This window comes from Meles meles, chromosome 2 (genome assembly GCF_922984935.1).
Source record: "Meles meles chromosome 2, mMelMel3.1 paternal haplotype, whole genome shotgun sequence".
Taxonomy (NCBI): domain Eukaryota; kingdom Metazoa; phylum Chordata; class Mammalia; order Carnivora; family Mustelidae; genus Meles; species Meles meles.
In genome coordinates this window covers 190,978,800-191,000,856 of record NC_060067.1, presented here as the reverse complement: position 1 = coordinate 191,000,856, position 22,057 = coordinate 190,978,800, and the positions used below count along the sequence as shown (strand labels likewise).

Below are 22,057 nucleotides of genomic sequence, written 5' to 3'. Positions count from 1 at the left end.
TGGAGGAACACTCCCCCCGCCCCCATGATGAAAGGTTTGCAGGCACATCAATTCTTTCATTTACACATTAGCAAAGCTTATTCTACTAAGAAACTTCCATCCCCAATCTTTGACTTTTGCTCCAGGTTCCACAGTGTCCCTAGCATGGGAAAGTAGAAATACGGTATGAACTGCAGTGCTACAGAAACCTTAAATTAGAAATAAAGGCAATAATGAGGAATTCTAAAGAAACTGTTCACACTGGCTGTAGTCCATTCTGACAGGAAAAAGGAGAGCCAGAATAGAAAGAAACATCAAACTGCCTTACACGAAGACCAATGAAAATAAAAACATGGCAGATACTGGTGAAGATAAGCTGCCTTTGGGTGTCCCTACATCGTACCTCAAACAGGAAACACTGTATAATTTAATGATCTCTTGTGTAAGAAAAAATAAGGACTACGGTCTTCTAGGTGAGCTAAAGAATTATTTTCATCAAAATGCTGGTGACAACCAGCCCTCCCCAGACACACATGATCTAGTGGTGATTCGGGTACACCTATTTAGCTGAGGAAGCCTTCTGCTTTCATCTAGTTACATTTTTCCTACAAAAATGAAGATCCTCATTTTGTTGCTGTCCCCATTTTGTTTGCACACGTGGGCAGGAAGGGGTCTGAAGCACCATGTAACACACATATGACCTTGGACTAGTCTCTGAACTTCCAGGCATCTCCGCTGCCCCTCAGTGGGGAAGAGGCAATGTTTTTCCAGGCTGCTTTTGCCAAGTTCTGGAATTTCCACTGAAACGACTTATAGAAATGCACAAGCATTACGGAAGATCCCTTTCTCGTGCAATCCAGTTTGAAAACGGGAGTTGTGTGGAGATTGTCCCCTGTGCGTTTATAGTTTTCTCCAGACTCGGGAGGTGAAGATGATTTTCGGAATTCTAGCATTTTCTATCTACTTTGTCACCTGGGTGTGACAAAGGGCAAGGCGAGGCTGCGGCGCAGCCGTGTCACCTCCAGGCTCCCTTCCTCTATGGCTTCCTCAGCGCTCACAGCCTGGGAAACGCTACAACCGCAGGGTGTGGAAAACTTCTGTCCCTCACACATCCTCCAGAGACTCCTGTAAGGAGAAGGAAGGCGCCTTTCTGACAAGCTCCAGGAAGCTGCCTCCAATCCGCTCTGTGGGACACCGGAAGGTGGGGCAGGAAGAGAACAAAATGTGGATGGGAGGCGTCAGAGGCATCTGAGGACCCCAGCTCCACTGACATCAGCCTTCAGTTAGTTTTTCATTTTCCTCCTGGGGACAGGAGCGGGTACGACATGAAAAGGCCCCTAAGCAGAGGTTTGTGTGAATGGAAAAGGAGTATACTTTCCACTGTGAAACTCGGTTCGGTAGCAAAATAAAACGCCAGGATGAAGGATTCAGAGAAATCACCTTCCACATGAGCACTGTAGGATGAGGGACGTTAGCCAGGTGAAACGTTTTTATTTACCCTTTGTTGTCCAAGGACATTTCCTAATAGGCAGTCATGCTCAAGATGCTATTCACGTGTTTTCACTGACATCTGCAAGAAAATTTTCCCTTGGAAGTATTATTTCCAGATACTTCTATGGAAGAAAGCGTTATTCAGGATGGTCCACAGAAGCTAGGAAATGGAATCCCAGATTCATTCCCTAAATGTTAAAGACAAAGGCTCAAGTGTCCATGCATTAAGCCAGAGAGGGGATCCAGAAACCTCTAATTAGTCGATTTTGGACCCTCAAGTTGTAGCTCCCCACCTAGGAGCACAATCCCCCTAGAAAACTGCAAAACGACTGCCAGCCTCTCCAGGGCCACCAAATAGTGTTCTAAATTGAACCAACCTCAGCCAAGCCAAGCACAGCTCCCAGGGCTGCATGTTACTGCCACACACACCTGGTTGAAATCCTAGCTCCGCCATGTACAGTGAGTGATTTGAAGCAAGGAATGGAACGCTCACTCCCAAGTCCGGGATTCCGTATTTATAAAAGGGGAATAATCACATCTGCTTTTCCAGAGTTGCTGAGCTGAGGGTTAAATGTGACAATAAGAGCAAACTACATGATCCATTTCAGCTTCTATACTATTATTAGTAATCTGTCTAAGTCTGTGGATTTTTCATAAAAATTAAAAAGGAGCATTTATACTAGATATGGTTGACTGTTGCTTGTGAGAGACTCTAAAAATATACAGGCTAAATATTCCAGGCTTTCTTGCTGTCCACCCTGCCAAGGAAGGAATACTGAAAAAAATGGTAAGATGGAGTAGATCTAATTAGAGAACCCCCAGCAGGGCTGCTCCCTACTCCTTATCACTGATCATGATAATCCTTAACAATAACACAGGATTCCACAAGAAAAAGGGCAGACAGACAGGAAGAGCCCTTCTAGGCTGGGAATCTCACCCCTTTTACATTAATTAGATTTCTGACTAATTTGAGGTTGAAAGAAAACACCACTGATGGAACTCATACCAGTAACCCATTCCTATAAAGCAAATTTCAATCTTAGCCCATCTTTCTTCAAAGAGGAATGGTCCCCAAGTCTCAGAATTCCTCCATACGCAAAGGCCTAGAATCAGATAGAAGGATGGTTGTGAAAACTGCTCCAGAAAAGCGTTTTCCTCTTAATTTCAGAAGAGGAACTGGGGACTATGCTCTTTGGGGACACAGTGTTTGATGTGAACATTTTATGGTTGGGCATTAATTCACCTGGATCACTGCAACAAGGAAAACTCTTTAGGGCCTAAATGCAGGGGGCATCAATCCTTTGCACTGTAGTCTGGCGACTCCAGAGTATCTTAGGGGTGAGTCCTGTTAAAATGAGCTCTCAGTGAAGCTCAGAGAAATGACCACGTTTAGAAATTAAATTCTTGGGGCACCTGGGTGACTCGGGGTTAAAGCATCTGCTTTCAGTTTAGGTTATATCTCAGGGTCCTGGGATCAAGCCCCGCACTGGGCTCTCTGCTCTGCAGGGAGCCTGCCTCTTCTCTCTCTCTCTCTGCCTGTGTCTCTGCCTACTTGTGGTCTCTGTCTGACAAATAAAATCTTAAAAAAAAAAAAAAAATTAAATTCTTTTCTCTGCTGGATCCTAACTCCGAATTCTAGTCAATTAACTATGCAAACAGAAAATGAAGATCACCTTTCTTCCCCAGGTCTGCTTTGTAATATTTTGAACAGCCTTGGCATGATGTGAGCCTTGATGCCCATTACACCATGGGGCCACGTTTGACTAGTGTTCTAAAGCTCTAAGAATTCGGGCTTTAGTGATCTGGCAATATACAGAGAGGAAGGGGAAACATCTGAAGTTATTTTTACTTTTGCAAGTCTTCTGGCTGCACAGGGAAAATGCTAGGGTGGGTCAAGTATTGTCTGGAGCCCTTCAGGGCCCCCCCTTTTTTTTTGCATGGCCTCATTTCCGTCTTCCTGTTGCTAGGAAGGAGAGTTAAGCATGAGAAACTCGTGTTTACAATACTGGACCATCCTGTCCCCACAAGGCTCTCTTCAAAAATGTACAATTCACTTCACCCACTGGACTTTGGATGCCCCATTCTTCTGGACCAAATTACCTTGTCCTGAGTATTTTCAAATGGCATTTTACCTGCCTCAGTTATAAAAATACCACTCTTATTTATCATGGCACCATGGCTTAAAATCTCCATGGGGACACCAAGGGAAACTCAAGTACTTATTTTTGTATTTCAAACCACCTCTTTGAATCCCACCAAGCCTCTGACTGGAAGGCATCTTAATGGGGCCTCCTGTATCCCCTCTAAGCCCCACGCCAGTTCTACAAGTAAGAGTTTAAGTATTACATACATTTTCTACCCTTTTCCAGTAATAATTTATTCAATCATAATATGCTTCTCTATTAATCTGGTATATTTTTCAGAAGCAACCAAATAACCCTTTTTAATTAAAAACACCCTAAAATTTTGCTTAGTCTTTGTTCTTTGAACTATAGTATTGAACAGTAACAAAATAATAATAATAATAAGCCTTTAGGTTAAAGGGCAACTGGCCTCTCATCTTCCCTCCAGACTACTGGAAAATCCTCTGGTTGGCCCAGCGTATGAAAACTTGGAACACTGCCTTCTATTAGCCATAATCAATTGCTTAACTATTCAAACCCTTTCACTCTTTTTTTTTTTAATTTGAAATGTTGCATTTATTAATCCAAAATGTAGATCCAAATACACAGTGCCCATTTTTAAATGCCAAGGCTATTACGTTTCACTGGGATATGTACATTTGTTTGACCAATCACCTCTCAAATGTCAAAAATATAGAGTCAAGTATTTCTCTCCTAGGTATTTAAATGCCCTGGCTGTGGAAATAAAAGGCTATTAGCACATGCAATCTGTGTTTAGTGTGTCGTGGGTGCACCCTTGAACATTTATACCCTCTTCGCTTCCAGCAGCTCCCCTTAAACTCCAGTATCCCATCCCCTAGGTCTCTTTAGCCCCTCATCTGAAATAAACCCAAATGAAACCTCAGTGGGCCAGATCTCTCTCTGAAGTGTAGCAGACGCTGACGCCAACCTGTCTTCTTCTTCGCTGGAAATGGTAATGAGTTGCTTTTGGAGTGAAGTCTTGGTCCATTTTTCCTTCCCTTGTGACTATCCCATACTCATTAGCTAGGCTTTTTCTTTTGATTGTGTATATAGAACACAGCAAACCCTTTCACTCTTAAAGAGTAAGCGGTGTTTCTCATTAAGACTGAAAATTGCTAAGTTAAAGTCACAGGTAAGTCAACCAAACCGTACTTCTCCACTCTAGGAGAAGATTTAAGTTGGAAGCTACTCATTTTGATCCTGTGGAGTCTGAGCTGGGAAACAAAGTCAGTCCCTGTTCTTGAGCTTCTCACCAGTTTGGTGTAAGGTGTCACTCAGATTAAACTAACTTTTTTTTTTTGGGTCAAAAGCAAACTTCTAAAGCAGCTGGAAGAGAAAGTCGGCCGTGCTTCATTTTAAACTCTGAACAGTAGTGCTAATGAAAAAAATATGCAGCCAGGCCCGGGCCACGCTGTAAATCTGGCATGCCACAATAAAAGTTAATACAAGCAATTGCCAACATTTTCTCAGAAAATGTCTTGAAATAACTTATGAATGCACATCTGCTAACTATTTGACACTCATTCCCCAGGACTTTAGTTCTTCTATTAGGGGGGCTGTTCACTTCCAAGGCACCCCTCTGGCCATCTGCTACAGTCTGCAAGCCAAGATGGCACTGGGTGCCTCCATTAATTCCACACTTATGGTCTGCAAATTATCTCTGCGGAGGACCAGCCTGCAGTCCAGATGGATGCTGAATTAGTCAACCTCTTGGAGCCGCTGATAGATTTACATTCAGAGTTCTGCTGGGCTATTATTTTCCCTCATCCCTTCAGCAAACAGAGTTTGTAGAAGAAAAATGTAATTTGAGACTCAGTATTCTACCTTGTTCCGAGCTGTGATTTTTTTTTTCCTATCCAAATGCGGCATATATGCCACCCTGGTGAATCTTTCTCTAAGGGATGGCTGTGCCTAGGCTGTAGGGCCCCACCTCACCACTAAGGGCTGAAAAAGCTTCAGAATCCCGAGAATGAACCCATTTGCTAACTCTGTTGGGTGTAAAAAGGCTCACTCAAAACTAGGGAGCGGCAAGGTTTTCTTCTCCATAGTGCGGATTAACTACATGCAGGAGCTTCCTGCTACAGTAATTAGAATAAACCGGGTACTGGGGAGCATCAGTACCACACACGTGCTAAGCGCTTGTATCAGCTCTCTTGATCCTCTCAAGCTCCGCGCGTGGTAAATACACGTATAACCCCCGCGTTGCAGATGAAGGAGGGGCAGAGAGATCTCGACACTCCCCAGATGCGCCCAGCTAGCAGCAGGCTGCGGACCAGGGTTCCTACTACGCCAGCTTCACCCCGGTCCGTTCTAACTCCCCTCGCCACAGGGGCTGTGCGCTGGAAAAACGAACGGGCTCAGTAATAACCATAATCTGCAAATTACACGTGGCATGGCCAGTGTGCTGCTGCCCGGGGAGAAACTCCTTCCGAAGGATCAAAGTCTCAGCCCGTGACGTCGGAGAAGGGGGCCAGAGGCAGGGTGGGGCAGGGATCCAAAAGACCGTGACTTCGCCACGAAAAAAATTCAGGTCGGGAGGCGTGCTTCCTTCCTTCCTTTCGCCAGCCCAGGAACTCGCCCCGCGCGGGCGCCTCCCCCCACCCCCCAGCCAAGGGCGTGGACATCTCCACCCGGCATTTTAGGAAACCGATGCAACGTCCAGCACGTGAAGGCACACTGCAGCCCTCCCAGCAGGCGCCCCTCACTTGCAAGCCAGGGGGCTTGCTAAATAGCTTCAACGCTCTCCCGGGGCCGGCAGCCACCAGAGACTTTCCCAAGTCGTACTTTCCAGCGTTTAAAATATTTAACTAACAGTTTGAAAGTAAAACATCTTCCCGAATTTCCTTTCAAGCAGTTTTAAAACACGATTTCCAAGTGCCACTGCGGCCTAAACATCCCTCAGTAATCAACTCTCAGGGAGTCCGCGCTGATTTTGGACTTGTATAGTGAAGGGCTGCAAGCACCAAGCCCTAAACATCCCCGGAGGGAAGACAGTGGATAAGCGGTCGCGCCGCGCCCCTGGGAACCAGAGGCCATGGCCAGGGACTTAGAATAAGAATAGCAGGGTAGCCGGCGTAGCCAGGCTGGCGGCCCGTCCGCCCTGTGCCCCCGCGCGGCGTCCCCAGCCCGAGAGGGGAGTTAACGTAGGCTTCACTCCATTAGCTGCGGTCGCCCCCGCCAGCAGCCCTTCCCGGAGCCCACCCGACGCGCCCGCCCGCGACCCCCAAGCGTGAGCAGCCAGGGGTCATTACCCGACATTAAAACCTCCCTCCCCAAACTTCACCCCTATTTTTCCCACACTCCACCTCCTCCACTCCGAGAAACTTGGGCGACTCGGTCCCGAGCCTCCTCGGAAAGCCGTTTAAAAGCACAGAACGACAGGCACCGACTTGACAAGGCGGGGTGACATTTCCTCCGCGGCGAGTCCCCTCCGCAGCTGGCTCCCGCGGCTGGCCCGACGGCGAGGCACAAGTCTAGCTTACGTGTTAGGATCATGATGTCCAGCTTCTCCCTGCACATCAACTGCGGCTGGGGGTGGCGGGAGTGCGGTAAGGAAGTTGAGGCAGTCCGAGGCAGCTCAGTTCCCGCGGCTGGACCTACAGAGGCACCCAAGACGCGCGCGCTGGCGATCCTCAGCGCATCCTTGTTCGCGGCTCCGTGCCTCTTGCCACGGCCCGAGAAAGAACGCAAGATTTTCCAGAGGTCGAAAGGAGAGAGAGCTCAGGGAGAGGGGCGAGAAACACCGGAGCAGTCGCCCCTGCTGCGGAGAAGTTCGGCCATGGCCGGGTTAGGAGCTAAGCGTCCTCGCTCCGGCTGCTGGAGCGCGTTACCTCCCGCGCTTGCCTCCGGCCGCGCCCACCCGCAGGGCCCACCCTCGAGGGGAGGGACGAGGCCGGGCATCGCGGACTCCTTCGCGCCGCCTAGGTGTTGGGCCGCAGCCTCCCGCAGTCCTCCTGGCCGGGACCCCGCCCCAGACCCCGCCCCCCGTTGTCCCGCCCCTTACCTCCTCCCCGCCGCTGGGTTAACCAGCCGCAGCCTCAGGCTGTACTCTGGCCCCGCCCCCGCCCCCCCGATCCCGCGCCTGTTCTGCTCCAAGCTGGAATATTTTCCTCTGGCCTCCACGTTTGCAGGGGGAAGCGCCCCGAACTGTCCAACTGTTGGCCTCTGGGGTGAAGGCAAACCCTTGGGGCGTTTACTTGCCGGGGAAATCTGAGCTGGAACCGCGCACTTTCCCTCTAGTGTTGCATATTTAAGAAAAAATAATCTCAATGATTCTGCCTTACATCCTGGTGGGAACCGCTTAAATTTTTGGAACGGAGGGGAAGCGGGAGGTAGGGATGAAGCAGTGTTTCCCCACCTGTAAAATGGAGAGAAGATACTTGTCCCTTGGACGTTGGTCATCCATTGCTAAAGCCCCGGGATAGAGAACAAATTGACACTCCTTTAGAGAGGGACTGAATTTTTACTCAGCACGTGTTGGCCATATTGTGTGCCCATTCTGTGTTTTACGAACTATAGATCTTGGGCCACAACCCCAAGCAGCTCCGGCAACTTCTGGCCCCGGCTCTCTCAGAGAATTATAATCTGTGATGGTGATAATCTGCGTTTTAACAAACCCCTGGGTGATTTGGAGGCACAGTAATTTGGAGGTCCCTGATAATAATAAGTTGTTTCATTTTTTTAAAGATCACAACTGAATACGACCTATGCAAGATTTTTAAAAATTCAGACCGGATTTTCATGAAAATGTACTTTGGGGCTAAGGAAACTACTAAATCCATTCATTCAAAAAATATATCAACAGCATTCATTATGTGCCAAACACTGTTTTAGACTTGAGCTATAGCAGTGAGCAAGAAAACCAAACATCCCTTCCTCCTAAAATATACTTCCTAGTGGAGAAGACGTACAATAAACAAGGTTAAATATGTGAAATATTCATAGTAGAAATCTCCATAGGTGGAGATACATAAAGCAGAGGAGTTGTGGGAGAGTTTCTTTAAATAGGGTTAAATGCAAATGGAAGATTAGTCTGTCTTAAATAGAGCTTAAAATGTATTGATTTCATAGGCATTCCTTAGTTTACATACAGAAGACTCTCTTTCACCCCAGTTTTTTAAAAAACAATAAAAATGCTAACTCCACTGGCTCGCTAATGTATGGAATCAGAATTCTGGCTCTGGAGAATGGCCTTTGGGTTTGGGGCTCCACCCAGTAGATATTTCCAGGGCTTTTACCTACTTATTACTGCTGGGGACACCACGCTATGCAAGGTTACCCCCCCCCCCCACCTCTGTGCAATTTACAGTCTGGTGGGGAAGCGACAAGTGTGAAAAAGAGGTGCTTGTGAGTGTGCAGGAAATGGATCCCAAGACAGAAAGAAGAGCGAGCTGCCCTCTGAAGTTTGCATGCTGGGGGAATTGTCAAAATGCCCGCAGTTGCCCGCAAGGTGCAGTGTGATTCTAGGGCAAGTTGGAAAAGTAGGGGCAAAAACTTTTCAACTCCCTGCATGTTTGTGTTAAGGATTATTTTATCCTTTACAGTTATAAACAGCAAGAAGACATGTTATTGGACAAAGGCATCCCACAGCCAGATCTGCATTTTGAAAAGACAACAGGCTGTAGTATGTACTGTAAACTTAGAAAATAGGAATATACCTCCTAAACATACTAATATCCCTTATTTATTAAAAATCCAAACCTTAAAAATATGAATAGCATCTCCTCCAAAGCATATCAACTCTCCGAGTAAGTTCTTAATGTTTATTATCAGCTAAACGTAGTTGCATTCAATTTAATTAGGTTTCTCGGAGTTTGTGCAATCCCTACACACCCACTCCCCACCGAATATTTCAGAATAAAACATGCTACTCATTGTGTCTCTTCTTGTCCAAACTCCATTCTTTTCTCCTTGATTATTGATGTCTTCTCTCATTTCATCATATTTCTCTGGAGGTTTCTGCTATGTGGATTGCTCCTCATCTAATAATACCAATAACTCCAAAAACATTTTCCTTGGGGAGTTATTGGTTTGTATTTGGCCTTCACTGAATCTCATCACCTTCTTCCATTCTTTAGTTTATTGTCATAGCCTGTGTCCTGAGCCAAATCCCAATTTTCATAGTTTTAATTATTTTGGGTGGGGGGAGGGATAGAGGGAGGAGGAGAGAATCTTCAGCTCCCAGTGTGGAGCCCTACTCAGAGCTAGATCCCAAGACCCCAAAATCACAACCTGAGCTGAAATCAAGAGTCCGATGCTTAACAAGCTGAGCCACGCAGCCCCTCCCCCCATTGTTTTAATTCTTAGCCCCTTTAGAAATGGACATGCTACATTTTGAAAGCTGCTGCACTTGTAGAATAGGGAATAGTGGTTGAAAGAGGACCTTTGTAGCAGGCAAATTACTACCTGTGTGATGAATACATACATTTTGTCTCGGAAATTTCAGTTTTTTCATCTTGAAAAAAGGAGGTTGAACTAGTGCTTATCTCAGGAGGTTTATAATGAGGATTGAATAAGATAATGTATATAAATGCTCCGCACATAATAAGCACTTGATAATGTTCATGATTATTATTACATATTACTAAGTGGGCACATCAAACAAAAACACACGATTTCTATTTAAATAACCATCCAGGAGAAGATTTAAACAAAACAAAATGAGCCCCGGACTTTACCCTTTCTGAATCTGAGGAGCCTTTACCAACTCTGGGAAGGAAGGAGTGGAAAACTCATTCACAGTCATTAAGAGATGAAAGAGGGTCCCCAGAACAGCAGAGACTCCTTCTTCATTCAACTTTTAACTCATCAACCAATGTTTCCTTTCTTCTGTCGCGGGCAGATGACATTAGACTAGGCTTGTTAGCTGATTTGCATTAAGTGACCCTGGGTACTGACACTCTGGACTCTTAAGAGGCAGGGATGAAGTGGTCCATTTCTCCACCAGAAGTCTACAGTCCTCCAAAACCCTTTCAACACATGATGATAAAAAACCACCACAAGTTACATCAGTTTTTGTTGCTACAATCTGACCCAAGGACAAGGACCTGTGTTGTTTACTTTCTGCCATGCTCCTCTCAGCTTGGGTGTCAGGCTCATTGAAGCTGCTCACAGGGATTTCCTACCCTGTCTGTTTGGATGTTTTCACATTTAACTGTGTATTACCAGGGCAAGAAAAATCACATAGGTAATTCCTAAACTGCATGACAGAAAGCTAAAGGACTAAGCTAAGAACCTCTCTGGTTCCTACTCTGTATTAACGATTGATACTAGAGATCATTGATACTGCTCAAGAACATCCTCCAGCATTCTTTCTATTATAATGTATTTTTTAAAAAGGAGTAAAACTCAAGTGTCTATAGGCACTTGTGCAGATAATACTGGTGAAGAAGGCAAGCCACATTTGGGTGGGGAGAACTGGGAACCCAGAACCTCTCCATCAGGCTCATTTGATTGTTGGCATGTGTTAACACAGTAGCCCCATGGTTCTGCGTTTAAAGATTGTTCAAGAGCCTCCTAGCTTTCTATAATTTTATTTCAAACCTCTCAATTTTTAAATGCTGGCAACTAATTAAAAAAAAAAATCTAAACTCATTCCAAGTAATTTCAACTTTGGGCTTCATTTAGCTCAGGGCAACTAGTTTAAACCTCTGCTCTAGAGATACAAGCCAAGCAATGTCTTTGGAAATTTCTCTCCCACAGGAACTAAAAGTCTCCTGAGTTTGGAAAATGTTGTAATATAATTTGTGTTCAATGGGGCATTGGGAAATCAGTGTGGAAAAAAATTTATTTGTAATGTTCAAAGGAAGTAAGACAAATAATAGAAAGTTTTGAAAATAATTTTTAAATAGTATTCAATTAAGAGACATAATTAAATTTGAAATTTAACGGTTCGCCTTAAAATATTCACTTATGTTTAAGTTCCCATGACCCACGTCCGGGTTCTTCCCCCACTATCCACCCCAGTATTTAGCCATTGCAGAAATACTTAAAACCCAAATGCTGGAGGTATCAAATAGGGAAAGAAGGGAAAAAGAGAGGACTGGGCAGTGAAACAGATTCACCCCCTTTTAATTTTACCTAGAGCAGCTACCTTGTTCAGTCAGACCTTTTTTGACTACTTCTTTTCGACAATGTAAAAGTTTAAAATATGGGGAAAGTGACTTAGTCTACCAGTGATATTTTTAGTTAAGAAGGGGAGACCTTTGTTCCTGCATAAATGTAATATAAATCTACTTTTGGGATAATCACTTAAGCCTGAAATATGAACCAGCCTGACACAGTACTTTTATCATTCAACTAATAATTAGACCATGGAAAAGGCAGTGTGCTGGTGAAATGACAATGAGCATGAATAAATACATCTTTGGGATGGAAAGTACAGCATGGTGACTATAGTTCATACCACTACACTATATATTTGACAGCTGCTGAGAGAGTAGATCTTAAAAGGTCTCATCACGAGATGTGGGCACCTATATGGCTCAGTCAGTTAAGTGTCCGACTCTTGATTTCAGATCAGTCATGATTTCAGTGAGATCTAGCTCTTGCCAGGCTCAATGCTGGGCCTGGAGCCTGCTCAAGATTCTCCCTCTGGCTCCCCTTCCCCCAACCCCGCACACTCTCTCTCTCAAAAAAAATTTTTTTTTTCCAGAGCACTTGGCTGGCATCTGCCTTCGGCTCAGGTCATGATCCCAGGGTCCTGGGATGGTGCCTGCTTCTTCCTCTCCCTCTGCCTGCAGCTACCCCTGCTTGTGTTCTGTCAAATAAATAAAATCTTTAAAAAAAGGTTTTCATCAAAAAAAAAAACTATTTTGTGATTATGTGTGATGCCAATGTTAACTAGAATTACTGTGATCGTTTATATATATATATAAACATTTCAACGCTGAAACTAATATTATATGTTAATTATTTTTTAATAAAAAAAATAGTTCAGTAAGTAACTAAAAAAAAAAGAACACCAATGGACATTCTTTCCTGGGATAATTACAATATTTGCAGTAGAGTCCCCTCTTAAAGACAATTCCATTTAGGGGTGCCTGGGTGGCTCAGTGGGTTAAAGCCTCTGCTTTCAGCTCAGGTCATGATCCCAGGGTCCTGGGATCGAGCCCCACATCCTGGGATCCAGCCCTGCATCGCATCGGGCTCTGCTCAGCGGGGAGCTGACTTCCTCCTCTCTCTCTGCCTGCCTCTCTGCCTACTTGTGATCTCTATCTGTCAAATAAATAAATAAATCTTTTTAAAAAAGTAAAGACAATTCCATTTAGCAACTCAGGTACTCAGTTAGCCCAGTGCCTCACAGCTCAGCATGCAGGGAAGGAGGGTGCCCAGAAGTAATGGCACCAAGTCAGAGCTCTTGCCACCCCCCAGTTTCCACTGGATCTTCACCAATGACTGCTCTGGTTCTTTTATGTGGGCTCTGACGACACAAAAATGAAGCCAATGAAAAGGAAACATTGATTCCATAAAAGAAACTGGGCTACTTTCCCATTGACTTAGCCAATTTTAATGGCATGCTTTGATTCTTTGTCCATTCTCCATTAAATGGAGAACATAAATGTTCTCCATTTAATAATTGCTTTTTGAGCTTGTAGCAAATAATTCATTTAAAGCTAAGGAGGGACAACATTATTTTGTAACTACAGCTGATATTTATCTTTTGCTTTCTCATTATTTAAATGTTATAATTATAAAATATCCATTGCTAGAAAGTTTAGAAAATATGGAAAAGCATAAAGAAAAAAAATAATAAAACCTCGTCATAATCACACAACCAGAGACAACAGCAGACATATACGTTCCATTTTTATGTCTATCCTCCCAGTCAGGTTTTTAAATACAGATACTTTGATGGGATCACGGTATATATTGTTTTGTAATATTTTATTTCATTTAATATAAATGGAGAATATGACATTTTATAGTTGCTTCATATTCTATTTATAGTTGCTTCATATTTGATCTTATGGATTTCCATGAATTAATTAACCAATGTTGAGTTTCTCAAAACTTTGTATAATGAACATTCTTGAATAATAAATTTCAGAGCAAGATTGATAATTTCTTTAAGCAAATTCACTTAAGTATGAAGTCACGAGAAGCCAAAGCATATTAGGACATTTGACATACATTTCTGAACCGCTGTGCGGAAACTCTGTGCTTATTTGACATTTAACCAGTGTCTAAATGCACCCATTTGTCTTCACTTGAGTATTGTCAGCAATGTAATTTCCATTCCTCCTGCTAATTTAATGAGCAAAAAAGTATTATCTTATTACTTTTTAAGTCTATATTTGAATACTAAAATGGCTGAGTTTGTTTTATTATAGTAAAATACACATCATACAAAATTTATCATGTTAGCCATTATTAAATGTACAGTTTCGTGGCATTATGTCCATTAACCTTGTTGTGCAACTATCATCACTATGCATCTCCAGAACTTTTTCATCTTCCCCAACTGGAACTCTGTATCTCTTTAACAATAATTCCCCATTCTGCTCCCTCAAACCCCAGCCCTCTGAGACCAGGGTTCTACCTGCTGTCTCTAGGAACTTGACTACACCAAGTACCTTATATAAGTACTTTTATTTCTGGTCCTTTTGTTACACTGGTTGAAAACTTTCATATTTATTAACTAGCTGTATTTTTCAAAATTGCCTATTTAGTCCTTTAGCTATTTTTTCCCTCAATGAAACATTTTGCCTTTTGTTACTGATTTTAAAATATTATTTACACATTAGGAATATTAACCATTTGTAATTTATTATAAAATATTTTTACTAGTTATCTGTCTTTTAAGCTTGTATATTTCTGGTATGAAAAAATTAACAGGGGGAGCCTGGGTGGCTCAGTGGGTTAAACCACTGTCTTCCGCTCAGGTCATGATCTCAGGGTCCTGGAATCAGCCCTACAAGGGGCTATCTGCTCAGCAGGGAGCCTGCTTCCCCCTCTCCCTCTGCCTGCCTCTCTGCCTACTTGTGATCTCTCTGTCAAATAAATAAAATCTTTAAAAAAAAAATATTAACAAGATTCAAACAAAATTCAAAGGTCTTACTTATTTGTTCCTTTTAATTATTAACTAGGAGTTTAGTTACCTAAGTAGTTTTCTCTATACAATTTGAAGCCAGAAATGCAGACACAAAATCAACTTACAAAACAAGGTCATTTAACACGTGGGATTTTTTTTTGCTTTATTTTTAATGATAGGTTTCATTACTTATTCAAAGAGTCTAGCTGTCTTATTTGATTTTCTGTCTTCTCTAACATCAAACAGAGATGCCCTGAATTGAGGGAAGCCCCCATAAAAGCCTCTGCAAAAAAGCTAGCAGGGTCAGAGTACCAGATGGAGACCCAGGGCACTGAATTTTTTTTTTTTTTTTTTTTTTTTGAGGATACCATGTCATATATAATTAATACAAATCACAGTAGCACTGAAAATGGCTCTACTAAGTGGATCTCATTCAGTTTAGACAGCTAAAGGGAGGGAGGATGTGCTAGTCCTTTCCCTGGAGCTAAATGGTCATTTGGGAAAATGTGGGCTCTGGAGCACATAGGTATTTTCTTAGAGGGAAAAACAAACAAACGAACAAACAAACCAAAACCCAACAACAGCTGAATTCCTAGCACTGGATAAAAGTGCCAAAAGGAAAAACTGTGCTCAGGCAGTAGCTACAAGGCCACACCAAATAAGGAAAGCTGGATCCTGCAAGCTTCTGGAAGAAAGGAACCTTTCCATGTGAAGTTTCTTCCCAGCACCCAGCACATGGTAAGGTGCTCCATTAGTATGTGCTGACTGAATGAACGTTCAAGGTTATTTCCTGATCATTGTGTTCAGGAGTCTCCTGGGAAAAGATGAAACCCAGAATTTCCTTTTTGGGAAGTCTCAGATGTGGTTCCCTCACTTGGAGAAGACAGATGCTGTGAGAAGAAGGCTGAAGAGGGGGCAGGGCACACGCTCACCCAGAGCCCTGACCCCTCCTAAGAGCAATGACCTGGGGACTGCCATGTAACACCAACCTGCTGAGCTCCAAGCTGGAAGGGATGTGGAGTGCGCCTGGGCTAAGTCCAGTCACCTGCTGGCCTCTCTGGTTCCCTGTCTGGAACCCTGCCTCATGTCCTATCCCTGTAGCACACCCAGCACCACATGCCTGAGAAACAAGTTCTGTTTCACATGGGCCCAGGCTCTTTGGTCCACCCAGAGGCACCCTGCTGCTGACTCGGAGACCAGTGAGTACTTACAAGTTCAGCTGAGCCCCACACAGTGACACCCTCCAGTGAGGCCAGGACATTGGTACCTCATGGCCAGGCTCCTCACAGCCATTGCTCCTTCTCTTTGATGAAGGGGGCACTGAATTTTTGAGAAGCTTTTTGACTTTCACATTCTCCCTAGGTGCAGTGTGTGTGTGTGTGTGTGTGTATGTGTGTTTGGGGGGTGTGTGGGTGTGTGCATACATACCTACTAGTAAATAAACATCCGAGTTTTTCTAGAACTAAGTACAATACCGGTATGGTCATTTTAGCCTTTCATCTTGCGGGCAAAAAATAATTTTTAGTATTGTTCTCTACCATCTTGTTCAAAAGAGCCGTTTATTGGAAAGATATTCCATGCTCATGGATTGGAAGCATTAATATTGCTAAAATGTCCATACTACCCAAAGCACTCTACAGATTTAATGCAATCCCTATCAAAATACCAACAGCACTTTTCACAAAACTGAAACAAATAATACTAAAATTTGTAGGGAGCCACAAAAGACCCCAAATAGCCGAAGCAATCTTGAGAAAGAAGAACAAAACTGGAGGCATCACAATCCCAGACGTCAAGATATGCTACAGAGTTGTAGTAATCAAAACAGAACGGCACTGGAACAAAGGTAGACACATAGACCCGTGGAATAGAAGGGAGAGCTCAGACATATACCCATGCTGATATGGTCAGTCAATCGATGACAAAGGAGGCAAGACTATACAATGAGGAAAAGACAGTCTTTTCAATAAATGGTGGTGGGGAAACTGGACAATTACATGCAAGAGACCAAAGTGGACCACTTTCTGACACATACACAAAAATAACCTCAAAATAGACTATAGCCGTGGGGCGCCTGGGTGGCTCAGTAGGTTAAAGCCTCTGCCTCCGGCTCAGGTCATGATCCCAGGGTCCTGGAATCGAGCCCCGCATCAGGCTCTCTGCTCAGCAGGGAGCCTGTGCTTCCCTTCCCCTGCCTGCCTCTCTGCCTACTTGTGATCTCTGTCTGTCAAATAAATAAATAAAATCTTAAAAAAAAATAGACTATAGACCTAAATGTGAGACCTGAAACCATAAAAATCCCAAAAAGGACATAGGCAGTAATGGCAGTAATGTCTGACATCAGTGGTAGCAACATTTTTCTACATGTGTCTCCCAAGGCAAGGGAAACAAAAGCAAAAATAAACTATCAGGACTATACCAAAATAAAAACTTTTTCACAGTGAAGCAAACCATCAACAAAACAAAAAGAAAGCCTACTGTATGGAAGACAATATTTGCAAATGAATATCTGATAAGGGGTTAATATCCAAAATATATAAAGAACTTTTACAACTCATCACCAAAACAAAACAATCTGATTTAAAAATGGGCAGAGGATCTGAATACACATTTTTCTAAAGAGGACATCCAGATGGCCAACAGACACATGAAAAGATGCTCAACATCCCTCATCATCAGGGAAATGCAAATCAAAACCACAATCAGATATCATCTCACACCTGTCAGAATGGCTAACGTCAAAAAAACAAGAAATAAGTATTGGTGAGGATGTGGAGGAAAAAAACTCTCACAAACTGTTAGTAGGAATGCAAATCGGTACAGCCACTGTGGAAAACAGTATGGAAGTTCCTTGAAAAAATCCAGAAATACCATATGGTTCAGAATTCCACTATGGATTATTTATCCAGAGAAAACAAAACTAATCTGAAAAGATATATGCACATCTACATTTATTGCAGCATTATATATAATAACCAAGATATGGAAGCAACCTAAGTGTCCATCAATAGGCAAATAGATAAGGAGGATGTGGGGTGTGTGTGTGTGTATAAAATATAAAACAGCATATTGTGCAGCCATAAAAAAGCACGAGATTGGGGCGCCTGGGTGGCTCAGTGGATTAAGCCGCTGCCTTCGGCTCAGGTCATGATCTCAGGGTCCTGGGATCGAGCCCCGCATCGGGCTCTCTGCTCCACAGGGAGCCTGCTTCCTCCTCTCTCTCTGCCTGCCTCTCTGCCTACTTGTGATCTCTCTCTGTCATATAAATAAATAAAATCTTTAATAAAAAAAAAAAAAAAAAAAAAGCACGAGATCTTGCCACAGACAGGTCTAAAGGGTATTATGCTAACTGAAATAAGTGAGACTGAGAAAGACAAACACCATGTGGTTGCACTCACATGTGAAATCTAAAAAACAAAACAAACGAATAAACAAACAAAAAGTATAATTGTACATATAAATACAGAGAACAAGCTGATGGTCAGAGGGTAGGGGTTGGGGAGATGGGCAAAACAGGTGAAGGGGAATGGGAGATACAGGCTTCTGGCTACGGGAAGGGTAAGTCATGGGAATAAAAAGCATAGCATAAGGAATTCAGGCAATGATACTGTAGTAGTGTTGTATGGTGACCGACGGTAGCTACACTTGTGGTGAGCACAGCAGAAGGTAGAGAGAAAAGCTAATTCATTATGTTGTGCACCTGAAACTAATGCAACATTGTATGTCAACTATACCCAAAAAACTAAAATTAAAAAAATTATAAAAAGTAAAAGGAGCCATTTATGTGATTCCTCTTACTTTGGCTTTTAAATCAATATCCAGATGTCATTCTAAAGCATCTGTTCAAAGAAAATTCTTGACCATGGTTTTGAAAATTTGGGTTTGTTTTCACTAAGGAGATGTTTTGTGTTCATCTGAATTGTAGTGAGTTGCTGTTTGTTCATGGGAGATTGGGTCATGAAACAATGATACTGTGGCATGGGTCTGAGCAATGCCTGAAAAAATAAACAGTTCTTTTTCTTAGCTGCTAACTACAGCATGTTGGTCACTACAGAGTTATTTCTGGAAACCCCTACACAGCTCCAGATCATTAATTTACTTTCAGAGACAACAGGAGAACAGGGCTGCAGTAGGTCGTCAAGCTTGGTTTTTTCATGCATAACCAACTCAGTCAATTATCTTTTAGGGATTCAGTTGAAATAAACACCATTTTGGGGAACTGCAAGGCAAAAAGTGATGCATTCTTAAAAGCAGACCTGGCAATAAGACTCATGAGTTGTGGAAGTTTGATGTTTCAATACGTATCAGCAGAGAACAGACTACATTGGATCTCTCCAATACAACTATTCTATTGTTGAACAAACAACTCTTTCTGTACTGATAATTGTTATCTTTTGCGTGAATTGACAAAACAGACATATAAAAGGCAAAAAAAAAAAAAAATTAAGGAAGCCCACTGAATTTCAAAATTGAGTCTACCAGGTCTAAATTTAAAAAAAAAAAAAAGAAAATCTGTAATGATCCTGAAGTCCATGCAATGTATAGAGGAAAGAGATCTGATATAAATCATGTTCCTAACATGGTCATAAACACCATCAGTGGCCTTGAGTTGCTCCTTAGTTTCTTTATAAAATATCATATAATATAGGATATACAATATACTACATATTAAATATATTACTGTATGTAAACAAAAAGATAATTTATATGACAGAATAAGGGTGCTAGATCATTTAGCTCAGGATTTTATGTTGTGGATACAATATAATTTGGAGGCAAATATTATTCTTACAGATAAGGAATTCAACTCAGAGAGGTTACAAAGCTTGCTTGATTTCATACTTGTCATAATTAGGGAAGCAACAACTTGAATCTGGGTCTCTCTGCAATGATGATTATGACCAGGGCTTTCAAGTGAAACTCTCTGAGTTTGAAGCACTCTGTCAGGTCTCCTCCTTCCTCAATTGTAAAATGAAGGGATTGGACCACACGTTCTCTCACGTCCCCTCAGTTCTAGACTCTAGTTTGTCTTGATATGTCCTATTTATCAATATATCTTGATATATCATTGATATATCAATTCATAACATGAATTCATACTCACGTTCAATTCCTTGGATAGGGTTCTAAATACACCCAGCATTCAGAAATGCTGCTTCTTAAAAACAAAAATGTTGGAAAGGAAATAGCACTCTGTCAGCTACCATGCCTCACAGCAATTCAGAAAAGATAACCGCGGTCCACTGAGTGTGCGGCTGCGAATCCCAGGACTGTACCTGTCATGGTAGAACTCTGTCCCCTGGGGGGCCAGTCTCCAGGGTTTCTGAATCTGTTCCAGACACATCTCAGAAATCCGTAAGTTAAGCTCTACTCTTCTCTGGACAAGCCTCCCCTGCTACCACTGAGGCCTTAAGGGGTATGTGGTGTGGTCCCTAAACTTGCTAATGAAGTAATCTGGGCCCTGCAGTTTGGTAGAATTTTGAAGGTCTTCACCCAAATGATCTTCTTAAAAATGAAGTCTTCTCACAAAAAGATGGAAGACTGTTCCATGCTCTTGGATTGGAAGAATAAACATTGTTAAAATGTCTATACTGCCTAGAGCAATCTATACTTTTAATGCCATTCTGATCAAAATTCCACCGATATTTTTCAAAGAGCTGGAGCAAATAATCCTAAAATTTGTATGGAGCCAGAAGAGACCCCGAATTGCTAAGGAAATGTTGAAAAACAAAAACAAAACTGGCGGCATCACATTACCCGATTTCAAGCTTAACTACAAAGCTGTGATCACCAAGACAGCGTGGTACTGGAATAAAAACAGACACATAGACCAGTGGAACAGAGTGGAGAGCCCAGATATGGACCCTCAACTCTATGGTCAAATAATCTTCGACAAAACAGGAAAAAATATTCAATGGAAAAAAGACAGTCTCTTCAATAAATGGTGCTGGGAAAACTGGACAGCGATATGTAGAAGAATGAAACTTGACCATTCTCTTACACCGTACACAAAGATAAACTCGAAATGGATAAAAGACCTCAACGTGAGACAGGAATCTATCAGAATCCTAGAGGAGAACATAGGCAGTAACCTCTTCGATATCAGCCACAGCAACTTCTTTCAAGATAAGTCTCCAAAGGCCAAGGAAACAAAAGCAAAAATGAACTTTTGGGACTTCATCAAGATCAAAAGCTTCTGCACAGCAAAGGAAACAGTCAACAAAACAAAGAGGCAACCCACGGAATGGGAGAAGATATTTGCAAATGACAGTACAGACAAAAGGTTGATATCCAGGATCTATAAAGAACTTCTCAAACTCAACACACACAAAACAGATAATCATATCAAAAAATGGGCAGAAGATATGAACAGACACTTCTCCAATGAAGACATACAAATGGCTATCAGACACATGAAAAAATGTTCATCATCACTAGCCATCAGGGAGATTCAAATTAAAACAACATTGAGATACCACCTAACACCAGTTAGAATGGCCAAAATTAGCAAGACAGGAAACAACGTGTGTTGGAGAGGATGTGGAGAAAGGGGAACCCTCTTACACTGTTGGTGGGAATGCAAGTTAGTGCAGCCACTTTGGAGAACAGTGTGGAGATTCCTGAAGAAATTAAAAATAGAGCTTCCCTATGACCCTGCAATTGCACTGCTGGGTATTTACCCCAAAGATACAGATGTAGTGAAAAGAAGGGCCATCTGTACCCCAATGTTTATTGCAGCAATGGCTACGGTCGCCAAACTGTGGAAAGAACCAAGATGCCCTTCAACGGATGAATGGATAAGGAAGATGTGGTCCATATACACAATGGAGTATTATGCCTCCATCAGAAAGGACAAATACCCAACTTTTGTAGCAACATGGACGGGACTGGAAGAAATTACGCTGAGCGAAATAAGTCAAGCAGAGAGAGTCAAGTATCATATGGTCTCACTTATTTGTGGAGCATAACAAATAACATGGAGGACATGGGGAGATGGAGAGGAGAGGGAGTTGAGGGAAACTGGAAGGGGAGATGAACCATGAGAGACTATGGACTCTGAAAAACAACCAGAGGGTTATGAAGGGGCGGCAGGGGGGTTAGGGGGGGTGGGAGGTTGAGGAACCAGGTGGTGGGTAATAGGGAGGGCACGTACTGCATGGAGCACTGGGTGTGATGCCAAAACAATGAACACTGTTATGCTGTAAATAAACAAATAAAAATAAATATTAAAAAAAAATGAAGTCTTCTTTGTCTTCTGTGGCACTGCTCTGATTTGCCAGTTATGTTTTGATCTTAATCCTCCCACCCAGATTTTTATTTTTATTTTTTTTTTAAGATTTTATTTATTTATTTGACAGATAGAGATCACAAGTAGGGAGAGAGGCAGGCAGAGAGAGAGAGAGAGAGAGGA

General features: G+C 42.6%; 1 protein-coding gene across 4 annotated transcripts in view; it reads right to left on the bottom strand.

Annotated features, from left to right (window-relative positions):
* DLC1 (DLC1 Rho GTPase activating protein) overlaps positions 1 to 22,057 on the bottom strand; it is a 418,852-nt gene that overhangs the window by 36,231 nt on the left and 360,564 nt on the right. Inside the window, exon 1 of one of the 4 annotated variants that reach the window (XM_045997031.1) lies at positions 7,097 to 7,445. The exons of 2 other annotated variants lie outside the window; for them this stretch is intronic. In XM_045997031.1, the coding sequence (XP_045852987.1) occupies positions 7,097 to 7,133 (37 nt within the window). In that variant the 5' untranslated portion in view covers positions 7,134 to 7,445. One more of the 4 variants, XM_045997035.1, reaches the window with a different exon arrangement.